This window comes from Salvelinus namaycush, chromosome 23 (assembly GCF_016432855.1).
Source record: "Salvelinus namaycush isolate Seneca chromosome 23, SaNama_1.0, whole genome shotgun sequence".
Classification (NCBI taxonomy): Eukaryota; Metazoa; Chordata; class Actinopteri; order Salmoniformes; family Salmonidae; genus Salvelinus; species Salvelinus namaycush.
In genome coordinates, this window is record NC_052329.1 from 43,904,467 (window position 1) to 43,921,056 (window position 16,590).

Sequence of the window (16,590 nt, forward strand, 5' to 3'; positions counted from 1 at the left end):
GTGCTCTGGAAAGCTCCGGCCCAAATCAAGCACTGTGGTAGGGAGTGAATTGGGACCCAGTGTTAGGCTAACTGGGCACTTCATTCAATTCAATAAAAAAAAAGCTTTGTATATTCAATTTACATTTGAAAATTGTCTTTGGCATGAGGCTCACATGCATCACATTCATTTATCCATCTCTCCTCGATTTAAAGGGGCAATGTGGGATTGGCACATAGATTTTTGGACTTCGAAATTCATGATATATAGCCATTGATTATAAACTGGGTGGTTTGAGCCCTGAATGCTGATTGGCTGACAGCCGTGGTATATGCTCTAGTTACATTGGTAACCAGTTTATAATAGCAATAAGGCACCTCAGGGGTTTGTGATATATGGCCAATACATTACGGCTATAACACGGCGTTGCGTTGTGCCCAAGAACAGCCCTTAGCCGTGGTATATTGGCTATATACCACACCCCCACGGGCCTTACTGCTTAAATATAACGTATGCATGGCTCATGAGCTTAGTTGAACTGTCTTACCTCGTCACCCAAAATATAAGCTGGTTTTACTCCATTGTTTGTAAATGTTGCAATCGTAAGTTGTAAACAAATACTGTATCAGCTTCAAAACATGGTTAAAAATCATTTTGATTTCATGGATGGTCAGTCTTTGCAACCATAGCTCTGTCTATGAATCCCCATCCCAAAGCTGTTTACCCCCAAAAAGTGGCTGGTTCTGTTTTGTTGTTTTTGAATCCCAAATTTCCCATTTAACATACTCCCAACTGTCTCTGCTTGGGTATCATGTAGCTGTTCATGTTCAGTGCTTCACTTCAAATCAGAGTGGTTGTGACATGTTGAAAACAAGGCCGAGTTTCATAGTTGACATGAGATACACTTCCTGGCACAGCACCCTTGTTGCCTCGGCAGCCGGGTTACCAAGATAACAAGGGTATGTTTGGGAAATAACGAATGGTTTTATTGCAAGGTTAAAGCGGTGTCTAATTACCAACGCGTGAGTAGGCAGGATTCGGGTGATCATTTGTCCTAGGACAGTATTAATAATCATAAACACTGGCCCCTCAGTGGCCTCGGGTAGGCCGCTGCCTTCAGAGCACAAGTATAGCGTTGTTGACGTGGGTTCAAAAGCAGCCCATCAGTATTGTGGTCAATTCAAATTGAAAGAAGTCAATTCAGGAAGTCATTTGAATTTAAAATTGACCAACTTTTGAAATAAATCAATATTTTGATGCCCCTATGCTATTATTGAACCCTTTTCGCTATCTCAATCCCCCCCCTCCACTCCAATTCTGAACCTTCCATTCAGAAAGATCTGTTGAAAATGTGACAATACTGTACAAGAAGCTCCAATGCCCACCACTTTCCTAGTTGCACTGCTGAACTGCTCAACTTTCCGACCCTCAAATGTTTTTTCTCCTTCTAGTCATCCATCATCTGTCCACCAAAGAGCGTCGTATTCGAGCAATAAAGGAAATGGCAAGGACCCTGCGCGTGGGCGGGCGCATCATGATATACGTGTGGGCCATGGAGCAGACACGGCGGAAGTTTCAGAAGCAGGACATCTTTGTACCCTGGAACCCCAACCCCCCGTCCCCCACCCTGGGCAGGAAGAGTTCCACACCCCGGAGGAGGGGTGCTGTACAGAGCATGAGCGGTAGGTAGCTGGTTAGGGAGGTTCCGGAAGGTTGCTATTTTTTGTTGTTGATCTCAGGTGCAATCTCCTGCTGTTGTGCTCTTGAGCAACGCTCTCAACCCCTAAAATATTTTTGAGGTGAATGTGTGTGCGTGTGTTTGGACTAACCAAGTACGATTTATTTTCTTACCTATCCAAGAATGCCTCTACAGCGACAAGAACAGGAAGGTGAAAAGCACATCGTCCATGCTGGACAAAGAGGAAATGACCTGCAGTCCCCATCAGAGCCACAGGCTGTGGTTCTTCTCACGCTCCCTGGACTCGGTCTTTGACTTTGGCAGCTTGACCATCTCCAGATCCACCTCCAGGGAACTCATCAGCACCGTCTCCTCCCGACTTGGGGAGGCGGAGGGGGGAAAGGTCGGCCGCAGAGGCAGGGGAGCGGGCCTCATCAAGCAGCTGTCCAGCCTCTTTTCTGGCTTCTCCAGGAACAACTCGGAGGAAGATGTCTTTGACTCGGTCACAGACTTAGCCAGGAGCCAGAGAGATCATGGCGACGACAACCACTCCAACTCCACAGAGAAGACCAGTGTCTCTACTGCCTTGGTTCAGGAGTGTGGCTCTGTGGCCCTGCCTGACCTGGTCTCCTCCTACCAGAGGGAGCACACAGAGGGACCAGGGCGGCCAGTGGAGAAGGACACAGGCCCACCAGGAGACCTCAAACAGGACAGCGAAGGGGAGCCGGTGGCCGCCTCGTGTCTGCGCTATTACCACGTGTTCCGGGAGGGCGAGCTGGCGGAGCTGATCGAGAGCCACGTCGAAGAGCTCCACGTCCTTTACTCCTACTTCGACCACGCCAACTGGTGCGTGGTGGCCGAGAAGGTCCAGGTTTGGAACATATGACTTGGTTTTAACAAGTTTGATTTTATATTTTTTATCATGATTTATTCATCTTGCGCCTCAAAGGAAAAAAATACACTATTTTTTAAGAGATGTTGAAGGTTCTGTTCATATTCTTGAGGTGTTGTTTTAAGAGTTAGTGTTTCGCAAATGGAAAGCACCTAATAAGCAGTGTCCAGAGACCCAGGGTCAGGGTATATCTGGCCTGCGTCCCAAATGGCACCCTATTCCCAAGACTTCTATCCCCCGTTCCAATGCTGCTATCAATGGACCATCAATAACTATGAAAAATGTCTGCCAAGGAATCAAGTCATTTATGTTTTCCCCCTCTAGATTTTTGTTCTTCTGTTTTTTAGCCATAGAGGAACTTATAGGATACCCCCCCCCCCTTCCGTTTACCTCTTAGACTAACCATTGACCATTATGTTATATAGTGGTGGAATGGGTTTCTCAAATGCAAAGTCTGCCTGTATTTGTCTTCATATGTTCCGCAAAATACAAGAGGAACCAATCTTGCAGCGACGTTCTGTGATGTGTTTGGTGTCCCTTTCTATGGACCACCCTGTGTATAATGGGTCACGTTCTAAGGAGCCGTGTGTTGTTATTAAGAATGCTTAATTAAGTCAAGTGCTATAGTGTCAATGCTGTCTGTGTGATTTGGTGTTAACATGTTGTCCAGCTGAACTAAACCAATAGAATTTATTTGGGGGGGGAATGAACAGACATATGTCCTAGATGATACTGTGAAATGTTGCACTGTAGGTATGTTGCTGCTTGCTGAATGTCAGTGGTTCGCAGATGAATAGCTCCCGAACATTTCTGTAGTCATTGAACCGTGGCAGTTGCATAAGCCAGACCCACTACTATGATACTGGTGTACAGATTATCTCACCTACCATACATTATTTTTGTCAAATGTTTTATGGTTGATTTTTAAAAATGACAATTTTTAAATCGAATTTGTCTGTGTGTGTTTTTGTTTAGCCCATGAATAAATAATTAGTATGAATCTCCTTCTTGTGATTGATTTTACTCGTCCTAATCATAATCTAATGTTTATTCTACCAATATTCTCAATTTCCTGATACACCAAGGACAGGGATGTGGGTACAGAACAACATTTACTATGTCAGACAAATTTAATGGACTACACTTCATAATAAGCTACATGACTGTGACCGCTCACTACACCGCAAAGGAGTGGGAGATGCGAAGTCCGGCGCTACAGACACGTCCGGTGCTACAGTCACACAGGCACACATCTGGCGCAGATACTGCTAGGAGCAGTAGCAGAGTGGAAGCTAGAGAGGCCCAATTAGCAATATCCCAATCACCACACATAATGCCAAGAACAAAGTAAATGCAGTGATATAAGCTGGACTGGGGCCACAGATAGCTTGCTTTGCACATGTGATCAATTTAGCATCCCAAAGGGGAATCTCAGTGAACCAGATGGACCACTTCCTTGGGAGGATAAGGAAGGTGGTTTCCTTTTTCCACCGAAGCACAACAGCTGCTCATGTGCTTAAGACCAAGCAAGAAATGTTACAGCTACCGACCCACAAGCTCACACACCATGTCACAACAAGATGGAACTCCACTTATGACATGTTGGAGAGCTATCTTGAGCAGCAGACAGCTGTATACTCTGCACTGACAGACAAGACCCTGAAAAAATAAATAAAGCCCATCGTCACCTTGTCTGATGATGACGTGAAAGTGGCAGAGGAGGTCCTCCAGGTGCTCAAACCCCTCAAAACGGTTACAACCCTATTGAGCACTGAACCTGTACCGTCTGTGTCCATGATCCTACCTCTGAAAACAAGGATTCTACTATCCATGGCCCCAAGTGAGGAAGACCGCACCATCACTAGAGATGTCAAGGCTGCCATTCGAGAGGACCTGAACCCCAGATACCCCCCTAAAGTACAGGACTACCTTCATAGATCTACTGCACTGGATCCAAGGTTCAAGTCCCTGTCTGTTAAAAGTCCCTGTCTCACCTAGACCCTGCACTACATCGGAGGACATGCAGTGATCTCACCACTGAGATTGTGGCCACTGAAAAGGTAAAAATAAAAATAATAATAAGAGGGAATTACTTAAATAATAAATATACTGCAGTCTAATCTTAGTCTATACTATTGCTATTACAATCATCCATTTTTTATTTGGAATAATAATGGCTTTTATTAAATGTTATTGACACAATTATTAGTTCGTTTAATAGATCAAGTCATTTTTTTCTGCAGGGTCAAGCCACAGCCGACAGGAGCAGACTCAGAAGCATCTCCTCCACAAAATAATTTGGCCATGAAGGAGCTTTTCGGGGAGACCTTTGCGAGCAAGGACACAGGCAAGACGTTTGCCAACACCATCAAAGAGGAGGTGTCATCCTACAAGGCCGCAAGCGACATTCATCCACTGGCATGGTGGAAAAGCAATGAGTGTAAATACCCTCACATTGCCATGATGGCAAGACGTTACCTGGCTGTGCCTGGCACTTCAGATCCTAGCGAGAGGGTGTTCTCCACGGCAGGGGACATAGTGACTGCAAAGAGGTCTACCCTCTCCCCAGACAATGTAGACATCCTCATCTTTTTGAAGAATAATTTGAAGTTATAAGCTAAGTAATAAATGGAAAGCAAAGTTATATTTGTCTCCCTTTTTTTATATGATCCGAAAAATGATCCGATCCGTGACTCAAAACCTTGATCCGAACCGGTTTGTTATCCGTTGCACCACTACTGGAAAGTGTCATGTGTTCAATACATAAAAGGAAACCACTATCTTCAAGAAGAGATCCTAATAAACACTTTTAACACCATCTGGTGGCGGATCTTTGTAACTACAATATCGGAGATTGGCACTGAAAATGGTGGACATCACCAATGGTAAACATGGATATTCTACTCCCCCGAATGGTCTGGTATGTTGTCAAAAAGATGAGTTTCTGAACTGTAATGGATGAAAAACACTCATAAGATGTCCTGAGACTCCTGAGTACATTTTCAAATAAAAATATACATTTTGGGTTAAGTACAGTCACTGTAAATATTTGTGACTTATATGCGACATCGGGCATTAAGTGATGTAAACCATACATTTGCATAGATTTTGTTGTAAATCAAAATGTTATTTGGGGTTTCCATGGGCAGTCCTAATCACTGCTTAATTTGCAATGCAAGGAAAACTTCAGGTTTCTAAGGGTTAACAATCAAAGGTTTCTAAGGGTTAACAATCAAAAAGTCTTGATACCTTTCGTTTAATTTAATCGACAAATTTACTGTACCTAATGCACATCTAGATCGACAATGAGAATCTTTCTCCTGGATGCTTGGCAGCTACTGCCAGGTTGTTGAGGAGACAGAAGCCTGATCCGAAGCTGGTGAAAGCATGGTGGGTCCCCCTGGCCATTCTGCATGCAAGCCCTCTGTAAAGCAATTTCTGCTGCTAGCACAGTGCCACCTGGGAGGGGGGATACATATTTATTGATGTCTTTTAGGCTTTGTGTCAACTGTAAGGGTGACAGATTTTAAAGTCCCCTTGTGATAAATGGTGATATCACAGGAGGTTGGTGGTACATTAATTGGGGAGCATGGGCTTGTAGTCATGGCTGGAGCAGAATCAAAGGAATGGTATCAAACCATTCCATTTGCGCTGTTCCAGCCATTATTATGAGCCGTCCTCCTCTCAGTAGCCTCCACTGGATGATATTGTTTTTCAGACAGTCCAATTGATGAATGTTCATCTAACCTGCTTGAGCATACCTGTTTCATATCTGCAGCGTCGCACTATGCCCTCACTCCACGCAACGCCCGTCCTCCTCTGCTCTTTCTCATCGATCTGGCCATTTATGAAGTTGTTCTGGTATCATTCTGTGCACACAGCTTAAAAGATTGTGGGAGGCAGGGGCCCATACTGTGCACACAGCTTTAAAGATTGTGGGAGGCAGGGGCCCATACTTTTGGAGAAAAATCCACAAAATAAGGACTGTCATAGCTGAGCAAACATCAACTATCATCCCACATATCACTGACTGGCCCAATTATCTACACTTGTTCACTTCCCTTCACTGATTTGAAAGGAAGTGATTGGTATAGGAAATATGGTCGAAAGTCCCTGGATCTGTCCCAAAAAGATCTCCTTTCTCCTGAAGTGTGCACTCATTCACTACTTCCCACCAATCTAAAAGCATTGGATTGTTGATGCATGGGTTAGTGGGAGCTAACCCATGCATCACTAACCCATGCATATAATAGTAATTTCCTTTCCGTGAAGGGAAGTGAACAAGTGCACTCTTGGGGAGGAAGGAGAGATAATTGGGACATAGCCCCTCTAGCCCATGCCTCCACCAAGACAATGCTTTTAGATTTGAGGGAAGTAGTGCACAAATGTACACTTCAGGAAAAACAATATATTATTGGGACAAACAATGTCTTACCTGTTGGCCTTTGATGCCTTGGTCCTTGATGAGGAAGTCTAGTAATCTGGGAAATTTCCCCATGGGCAATCTGTGGTTGGGTGGCAGCTCACACAAATACTTGCTGTGATGAACTATTGGAAGGCCTCTTGTATCATGGCTAGTCTATTTAGTTTAGTTTAGTTTATTAATTCGAACATTTTTAAAAACAAGCACACATAAAACTTAAAAGCCATACATGTACATTAATAAAATCATCGAGGATAACACACAAAGTCTGGGACTTATTTCCATTGTGGTCCTCTTGAGACAAGATGGCTATACAAGATCGAACACAGTATGGCAGTGAAATAATAAAACAAAAACATAAAAAAAGAACATCTATCTCATCATTCCAGTTACATCATAGGGGTTATTCATATGGGCACAGAGGACATCAAACATATTTTTACTTTATTTTTAAAGCTGTCCAGAGAGGACTTTGTTTTTATAGACAGAGGCAACTCATTCCATTCTGAGGCTCCAGTATACAAGAAAGTACCTTTCCCAGCATTACTCCTGAACCTGTATAAGCACACATCAGCAACACCTGATCTGGTGCTGTGATTGTGTGCATCCCTAACACGAGGAAAGTAATCACTTAAATATCTGGGCGCAGGACCATAAATACTCCTGTAAACCAAACCTAGTCTAATCTGGGACACCCTAGCCTCAACAGGCAGCCAGTTTAGTTCCTGAAAGCAGCTCCTGCCTATGTGAGTACGTGGACTCACCTTCAATACTACCCTGATCAACTTATTCTGGGCTATCTGGAGCTCCCCCTTCATAAGTTTAGATAAGCCACCAAACCAGGAAGTACTAGCATAGTCAAAATGGCATTGAATGAGGGCAGTAGCTAGCACTTTCATGAAGTCCTTATGAAGCAGCTTGGACTTTCTAGCCAAAAACTTAATCCTGCCATTAACCTTCCCTAGCACCTTATTGGCCATGCTCACCCCTCCCAAGCTTCCATCAAGGATACATCCCAAGTAGCTAACAGAGGTTTTAGTAGTCAGCACCTCACCCCCTAACTCCATCCATCCCAGGCAGCTAACAGAGGTTTTAGTAGTCAGCACCTCACCCCCTAACTCCACTCTGATTTCAGACAACCTACACAATTTAGGTCTGGATCCAAAAAGAATTGCTTCAGTTTTCCCTAAGTGTAGAGATAGCTTATTATATCCAAGCCATTTGCTAATGTAGTAAGCTCTGTGCTAAGTATGCTCTCCAACATAGTTTTACTTTTGTGAGACACCAGAAGTGTAGAGCCATCCGCATAAAGAAAAAGACGGCAAGAACAAGCGTCTTTCATATCATTAATATACAATAAAAACAGCAGAGGCCCAAGGAACGCCACAACTCATTGGTATTGCCTGAGAAAGGGAACCATTAACCTCTACTACTTGCTCCCTTCCTGATAAATAGGACTTTACCCAGCCTAGAGGGATACTGCTTAACCCCAGTGCCTCCAGTTTGGAGATTAGGAGACAGTGGTTAACTGTATCAAAGGCCTTCTGTAGGTCAAGCAGTACCATTCCACATAGATTTCCCTCATCAATCTCTTTCCTGATGAAGTCAGTCAAGTAAAGTAGACATGAATCAGTGGAGTATGTTTTTCTAAAACCCAACTGAAAATCATACATTAGACCCTGTTTGTTAACATATTCATACATTTGCTCATGTACAATTCTCTCCAGGATCTTTGATGTTACACAGAGGATAGATACAGGCCTATAATTCCCAGGGTCAGACTTTATCCCCTTCTTATACAGAGGTATAACTTTAGCTTGTTTCATGTCCCTGGGAAAGGTGCCTTGTTCAAGAGAGAGATTAATAATATGCATAATACAAGGGCCAATTTGCTCAGCAGAATCTATTAGAAACCTTGCAGGAATATTATCCAGGCCTGTGGCTTTGGAGCATTTAAACTCTGCCAGCATACAGAATAAATATGAATAAATATATATGCATTATCAATCAGCTTCTTTAATGCAATGCATTAGGGCAAGGTTTCCTATCTCTGGTCCTGGCTAGCTACTGGATGTGCAGGCCTTTTTTCGATCCAAGTTATCATGGTGTTATTTATGGGCTGGAATACAAACCTGCACAGTAGCTCTCCAGGACCAGAGTTGGCGAACCCTGTATTGGAGTATGGTGCATGTGCAAGAGGAAAGACCAAGCTTCTGTCAGACACAAGGTAATACTTACCATAAATATTGCATGCTACGTTACATTTGGTACAGAATTGCAAAGTTCAATATAGACTGAATGAACCAAACAACAATGAATTATGTAAACTTTTAAGCCGGCCCTTACGAAAAAAGATTGCAATCAGAGTGCAGTATACAGTTGAAGTCGGAAGTTTACATACACTTAGGTTGGAGTCATTAAAACTCGTTTTTCAACCACTCCACAAATGTCTTGTTAATAAACTATAGTTTTGGCAAGTTGGTTAGGACGTCTACTTTGTACATGACACAAGTAATTTTTACAGACAGATTATTTCATTTATAATTCACTGTATCACAATTCCAGTGGGTCAGATGTTTACATACACTAAATTGACTGTGCCTTTAAACAGCTTGGAAAATTCCAGAAAATTATGTCATGGCTTTAGAAGCTTCTGATAGGCTAATTGACATCATTTGAGTCAATTGGAGGTGTACCTGTGGATGTATTTCAAGGCCTACCTTCAAACTCAGTGCCTCTTTGCTTGAGGGGGAAAATCAAAAGAAATCAGCCAAGACCTCAGAAAAACAATTGTTGACCTCCACAAGTCTGGTTCATCCTTGGGAACAATTTCCAAACGCTTGAAGGTACCACATTCATCTGTACAAACAATAGTACGCAAGTATAAACACCATGGGACCACGCAGCCGTCAGACCGCCCAGGAAGGAGACGCATTCTGTCTCCTAGAGATTAATGTACTTTGGTTCGAAAAGTGAAAGTCAGTCCCAGAACAAAGGACCTTGTGAAGATGCTGGAGGAAACAGGTACAAAAGTATGTATATCCATAGTAAAACGAGTCGTATATCGACATAACCTGAAAGGCCGCTCAGCAAGGAAGAAGCCACTGCTCCAAAACCGCCATAAAAAAAAACCAGACTACGATTTGCAACTGCACATGGGGACAAATATCGTACTTTTTGGAGATATGTCCTCTGGTCTGATGAAACAAAAATAGAACTGTTTGGCCATAATAACCATCGTTATGTTTGGAGGAAAAGGCGAAGGCTTGCAAGCCAAAAAACACCATCCCAACCGTGAAGCATGGGGGTGGCAGCATCATGTTGTGGGGGTGCTTTGCTGCAGGAGGGACTGGTGCACTTCACAAAATAGATGGCAGGAAAATTATGAAAAGCGTGTGCGAGCAAGGAGGCCTACAAGGCTGAGTCAGTTACACCAGCTCTGTCAGGAGGAATGGGCCGAAATTCCCCCAACGTATTGTGGGAAGCTTGTGGAAGGCTGCCCAAAAAGTTAAACAATTTAAAGGCAATGCTACCAAATACTAATTGAGTGCATCTAAACTTCTGACCCACAGGGAATGTGATGAAATAAATAAAAGCTGAAATAAATCATTCTCTCTACTATTATTCTGACATTTCATATTCTTAAAATAAAGTGGTGATCCTAACTGTCCTAAGACAGGGAATTTTTACTTGGATGAAATGTCAGGAATTGTGAAAAACTGAGTTTAAATGTATTTGGCTAAAGTGTATGTAAACTTCTGACTTCAACTGTATATGCTGCAAATACCACGTCCAAAAATATTTTTTTTTACTGCAGTAATTTTGCAGTGTAACCACAGTTACAGTGCAGTATAACTCTGCAATTAGTGTCCAAAATACTAGACAGAGTCTGATCCTTGTCAACCCCCAGGGAGCTGCGAGGAGAGCCATGTAGCAGCCATGCAGCAGCGGCTACACCGCAGGCAGTACAGAGTTGCAGGCCCAAATTCTTTGTGGCACATCGGTGGCAACCATAAGCTGTTCCGGTATGTGCATACGCTTAGGCCTTCTGAATACTCCACGTTTTTACAATCTTAACGTCATACAAAATGAATGATTTATATGCTTATATGGTCATGAAAGAATTGTGGCCCCATTCCTGGATATACAGTCCCTTCAGAAAATATTTATACCTCTTGAATTTTTCCACATTTTGTTTTGGTACAACCTGAATTTAAAATGGATTAAATTGAGACTTTGTCACTGGCCTACACACAATACCCCATAATGGGAAAGTGGAATTGTGTTTTTTTTACAAATTAAATTTTAAAATGAAAAGCTAAAATGTCTTGAGTCAATAAGTATTCATCCCCTTTGTTATGGCAAGCCAAAATAAGTTCAGGAAATAAAAATGTCACATAATAAGTTGCATGGACTCACACTGTGTGTGCAATACGTGTTTAATAGGATCTTTGAATGACTACCTCATCTTAAGGCACTGTAACTGGAATAATGTTATAATGCCCCTTCATCTTAGAACATGCTTCAGAAGATTTTAAAGTTAGGAGAGTTAGTGTCCTTGTCTGTTTTTATGACTCTGATCGACAACACTGTTTGTGACAACTGCAGAAGTTTCTAATCTTCAATTGTATCTTTAACTTGTGACACTTTGTCTTTTGTGTGTATTCTGTATTTTTCTGTAATGATTTATGGACATGCTGAAAACAACATTTTTGTAAAACAAACGCATCTTGTTTTTTAGGTGTAGGATTGTTATCCATGGTGCTGTGGATTGTTACAGCAGACTTGTTGTATTTCTGAAGGCCTCTGACAACAACAGGAGTGCCACAGTCATGGAGTCATTCGAAGCAGCCATCACCAGCTACGGAGTACCATCCCGGGTGAGATGTGACCGGGTGGTGAAAACAACCGTATCTATGCCTTCATGGAGCAGTTCAGTGGTGGTGAGAGGGGAAGTGCTCTCAGAAGAAGGAGCACTCACAACCAGAGGATAGAGGGGCTGTGGGGGGGACGTCTGGCAACTGGGACCACTGTTACCATACAGTACCTCAGTATGAAGACTGGACCAAATGAATCTATGGTGACAGTGTTGTCTATATCATGCCCAGCATATAGTTAAAATGACTGGTAGACTACCCCCGTGTTAAGCTTTAGTTCAACACTGACTGCATTAAGACAACACTGTCACCGTAGATTCATTTGGTCCAGTCTTCATACTGAGGTACTGTATGGTAACAGTGGTCCCAGTTCAACTCAATAAAGCTAAAAGAGAGCCAGTGTACACTTCACCTGCTAAGGATGACTGCTTAGATGTTCCCTTACTGACTATAAATGCTGTCTAGATGTTTTTCAAACCTTACTTGCATATGTCAATGTTCCCCTTTTTTGGTCATTTCTTTTTTTTTTGAGTCTCCAACATTTACCATGACCTGTTCACCTTCTTGGAGACGGAGCAGATCATCGACATCAACAATGAGGTGCACCTGTGGGCACTGCACTTTGTGTTCCTGCCACGGGTGAACAGAGATCTTACTGTGTTTGCCAGTCAGTGGAACCACCATGGGCTGAGGACTGAACAACGGCAGTCAGCTCTGCAGTTGTTTGTCTTGGCTTCCCTGGCAATGCAGAGGGCCAATCTGACAGCAGTCAGGGATTTGTTCGCCCCAGCTTCAACCACCATCAGCTCTCAAGCCACCACCACCACCTCAGCTCCTCCAACCACCAAACCTTAACAAAGAGTGTCAAGGTGTATGCCCCCTCGGTGGGTTCAGATATATATCTGTGTTTAGGTACTACTGGAGTTGCCAGTGCGCAGTGGTCCCGACACCGCTGAGGTAACTAGGTAACTTGTGCTGTAGCTGAACTGGAGCGGACCTTGACCAGAGTTGAAGCGATGAGAGGAGACCTTCCCAAAAGCTAAGTACTTCTCCATTCAACATATACCCCGCCTATCCATTTACCTTTGATTTTGAATGACCTTATCACACTTTGTTGATTTCCCCATTGAGTTGTGGATTTATATAATATTATTCATTGTTTTTTTCTTTGCCATTATTGTATTCCTGCTTTTGGAAACCCCTTCCACCCTCCCCACTATTTCACACACTATGATTTGGTCTCTAGAAAGGTACGACAGACATCTTCAACTCTAAACGGATGGGGACCAGAGTTCAGACACAGGTGGCCTGTTAGGTCATATTTGGAGAGAGTCAGGTACTGTTAAGATATACGGCCTATGGTTATTTTGCTCTATGGCGCTTTAGCACAGCATTCCATCTGCTGACACAATATTTGTCTTCCACTCAGTACAACACGACCCAGGAGAGGCCTACTGCAAGCACTGGATTGGAGCCTTCAGAGCGTGCCTGCCGTGGGAGGACAACAGAACATTCCGAATGGACATTATTAAAACAGAACTTTCATTTTTGTAATGCCCAATTGGGACTTTTATAAATTGTTAAAATAAATCATTGTGTGGAGAACGCCCTATAGTTTAAAAAATAAATTATGAAGATAGGGATTCTACTGGACCTGTGGTTCGTCCCCCGTTACATTTTATATCATTGTGATTAACAGCAACCTATTACAGTTAGTAACATAACATTGTTGACACATTGTGACAGCTCAAATGATGTGGTTGAAGATGGACTAGTGCAGGGCTCCTAACCTTGTTCCTGGAGAGCTACTGTCTTGTAGGTTCACTCCAACCCTAATCTAGTGCACCTGATTTGAATAATTACCTGCTTAATAAATGAATCAGGTTAGTTACAACTGAGGTTGGATTGAAAACCTACAGGAGGGTAGCTTTCCAGGAACAGGGTTGGAGAGCCTTGGACTAATGGATCTAGGTCTTAGATCAATGCATTTGAAATTTACAAAGGTGCAGTTCCCAGAAGTGGAGCTGTCACTTAATGCAATGGATGGGAAGCCTTATTGCATGTATCTCCAATTAAATTATAATGGCTGAAGTTAATTTGTTCTTAAATGTAGGACATCAAATGATCAGATTTGGATGAGTAGGCAGCAATATGGCAGCAGTTCTTCAGTCAATATCAGTAAAGGTTATTAGTGAAGTGTCCGTAAAGTGTTTCTAAAAAACAAAACCATAAAACACCAAGACAAACAACAATATGGACTGTATAATTAATTTAGAATTACTAATCATTAAGTGAACATTAACAGCCAATACAGATATACAGTGCATTCGGAAAGTATTCAGACCCCTTGACTTTGTCCACATTTTGTTACATTAGAGCCTTATTCTAAAATGGATTAAATAAATACAAATGTAGTGTCATACCCAAGACTCGATGCTGTAATCGCTGCCAAATGTGCTTCAACAAAGTACTGAGTAAAGGGTCTGAATACTTACTACGTAAAATGTGATATATATATATTTTTTATACATTTGCAAAAATATCTAAACACCTGTTTTTGCTTTGTCATTATGGGGTGTGTGTAGATTGAGGAAATAAAAGGGTCTGAATACTTTCCGAATGCACTGTACTAACAATACATAGAAGGTAAGTAGATAAATGCTTAAAATGTTGATGTGCAGTTACATTTTCAAACACTCAATTGTTACTGTAGTTTAGTGCTACTGGATACAATTCTATAATTTCTGTATCATAATATGTTTTTATGCAACACTGAAATGCGGGGAATTCACAATACCAGAGGTCATGAATTCCCTAAAGGCATTGTAGGTGCTATGAAGAGGGAGCCTTAGTGTCACAGCACACGTGTTTGCCTCTGGGTACTTTTTCTTCTGCTGCCCAGTGAGACTCCCTCGCGCTGTGTGGAGGAATTCGATGGTCGGGGGTCACCACTGTTGCCCCAGTAGCAAATGCCAACACCATCGCCACTGTTAGAGGTAGACATTCTCCATCTGAGGAGTACACAGTAAAACATTTAAAATACACATTTAAATCACAAAATGGAATAATATGCAGTTACCGACAAACTTGAGCAATTTAACTATCTTACCTTGCACCTCGGCCAGCCAGTTGAACCACTGGCAGATGGTGTTGTTCTCCAACCACTGCCGGTTGCCGCCAGGTATGGAATAGGTTACTTTTAACAGGTGGGAGGCTTTATGGAGTCAAGCTGTCGGGTGGTTCCCCAATGCCTCCAGCAGCCCAAGAGAGTTGAGACCATATTTGAACCTGTTATGGTTTAGAGACGGTACGTATATTTAAAAAATAAGTGTTAAGTGCAAATTTAGTGATGTGTATTGTTTTCAGGGGTGGACCGATTAAAAATACTTATGTTAGAGGAGGTAATGACAAGTACTTCACATATTTATGACAGTGTTGACTTACTGCTCCAAGGCCACCTGCATGATCCCTTGGACAAATTGTTGAGCCACCAATTCAATCACACCATCCCTGTCCTCCATTGTCTTGACAACAATCCTTTTCAGCCCCAGTAGGCTCAGCCAGTCTTCCAATTCCTCCAATTTGTTCTTCACCTCTGATCGGTCCTCTGCTTTTTTGATCTAGAATTTAAAAAATTTATGACAGGCAATCAAGAATTTTAAACACAGCAAAAGAAACCATACCTGTAAAAAATGATATATTATTTCCTGTTGCTGTTAGGGAGGACATCAAACTGACATTTTCCAAATGTGCTCTCAGAGTAGTGTGGCTCACCTCCTTCAGACTGAGTGGTGGTGCAGGCTTCCCACACACTGCTGCAAAGAGTCGCTCAGAGAAGAAGTGTGGACCAACCCCTCCATGGACCACACACACACTGATAATTTTCCCAATTGTTGTATACAGGCCCTCGTGATGCTAAAAAGACCATTTCAAATGTGTGCCAGCTGTATTATCCCTATGATATATCACCCTGGACAAAGCACCTGAAAAAGCCTCTTCACTAATTGTTTTTGCTTCATTTTTGTATTTTACATGAAAATCTGACCTTAATAATACAGATAAAAAGAAGGCTTACCATGAACATCAAGGGACAGGTGTTTCGCTCCTTCCGGACCCTCGAAGATGGCCGAGTCCCTGATGTCCCTCATGAGGAGCCTGTAATACTCCCTGGAGGGACCCCTTGGTCAACTGCCCCCTCCGCTTTGGACTCAACGTACACGAATGCAACATCCATCTTAGCCCCTGCATTCAAGTTTTTGCGTTGAAACGCATACAGGCTACTGTTTAGGACGTTGCCCCTGTGGACATTTATCATGTCGACGATGGGGCAGTTGTCCTGGTCCACTCGGCTCTATAGCGAACGTAAAATGTCACTTATGTCAAATCAAATCAAATCAAATTTTATTTGTCACATACACATGGTTAGCAGATGTTAATGCGAGTGTAGCGAAATGCTTGTGCTTCTAGTTCCGACAATGCAGTAATAACCAACAAGTAATCTAACCTAACAATTCCACAACTACTACCTTATACACACAAGTGTAAAGGGATAAAGAATATGTACATAAAGATATATGAATGAGTGATGGTACAGAACGGCATAGGCAAGATGCAGTAGATGGTATAGAGTACAGTATATACATATGAGATGAGTAATGTAGGGTATGTAAACATAAAGTGGCATAGTTTAAAGTGGCTAGTGATACATGTATTACATAAAGATGGCAAGATGCAGTAGATG

General features: G+C 42.4%; 1 protein-coding gene across 1 annotated transcript in view; it reads left to right on the forward strand.

Moving 5' to 3' along the window:
- Positions 1 to 3,543, forward strand: part of LOC120018847 (probable tRNA methyltransferase 9B) — a 29,743-nt gene extending 26,200 nt beyond the window's left edge. The window contains exons 4-5 of the mRNA XM_038962066.1: positions 1,431 to 1,661; positions 1,840 to 3,543. Coding sequence (XP_038817994.1) covers positions 1,431 to 1,661; positions 1,840 to 2,543 — 935 coding nt within the window. The 3' untranslated portion in view covers positions 2,544 to 3,543. The remainder of the gene's footprint in view (positions 1 to 1,430; positions 1,662 to 1,839) is intronic.
- Positions 3,544 to 16,590: the final 13,047 nt, after the last annotated feature.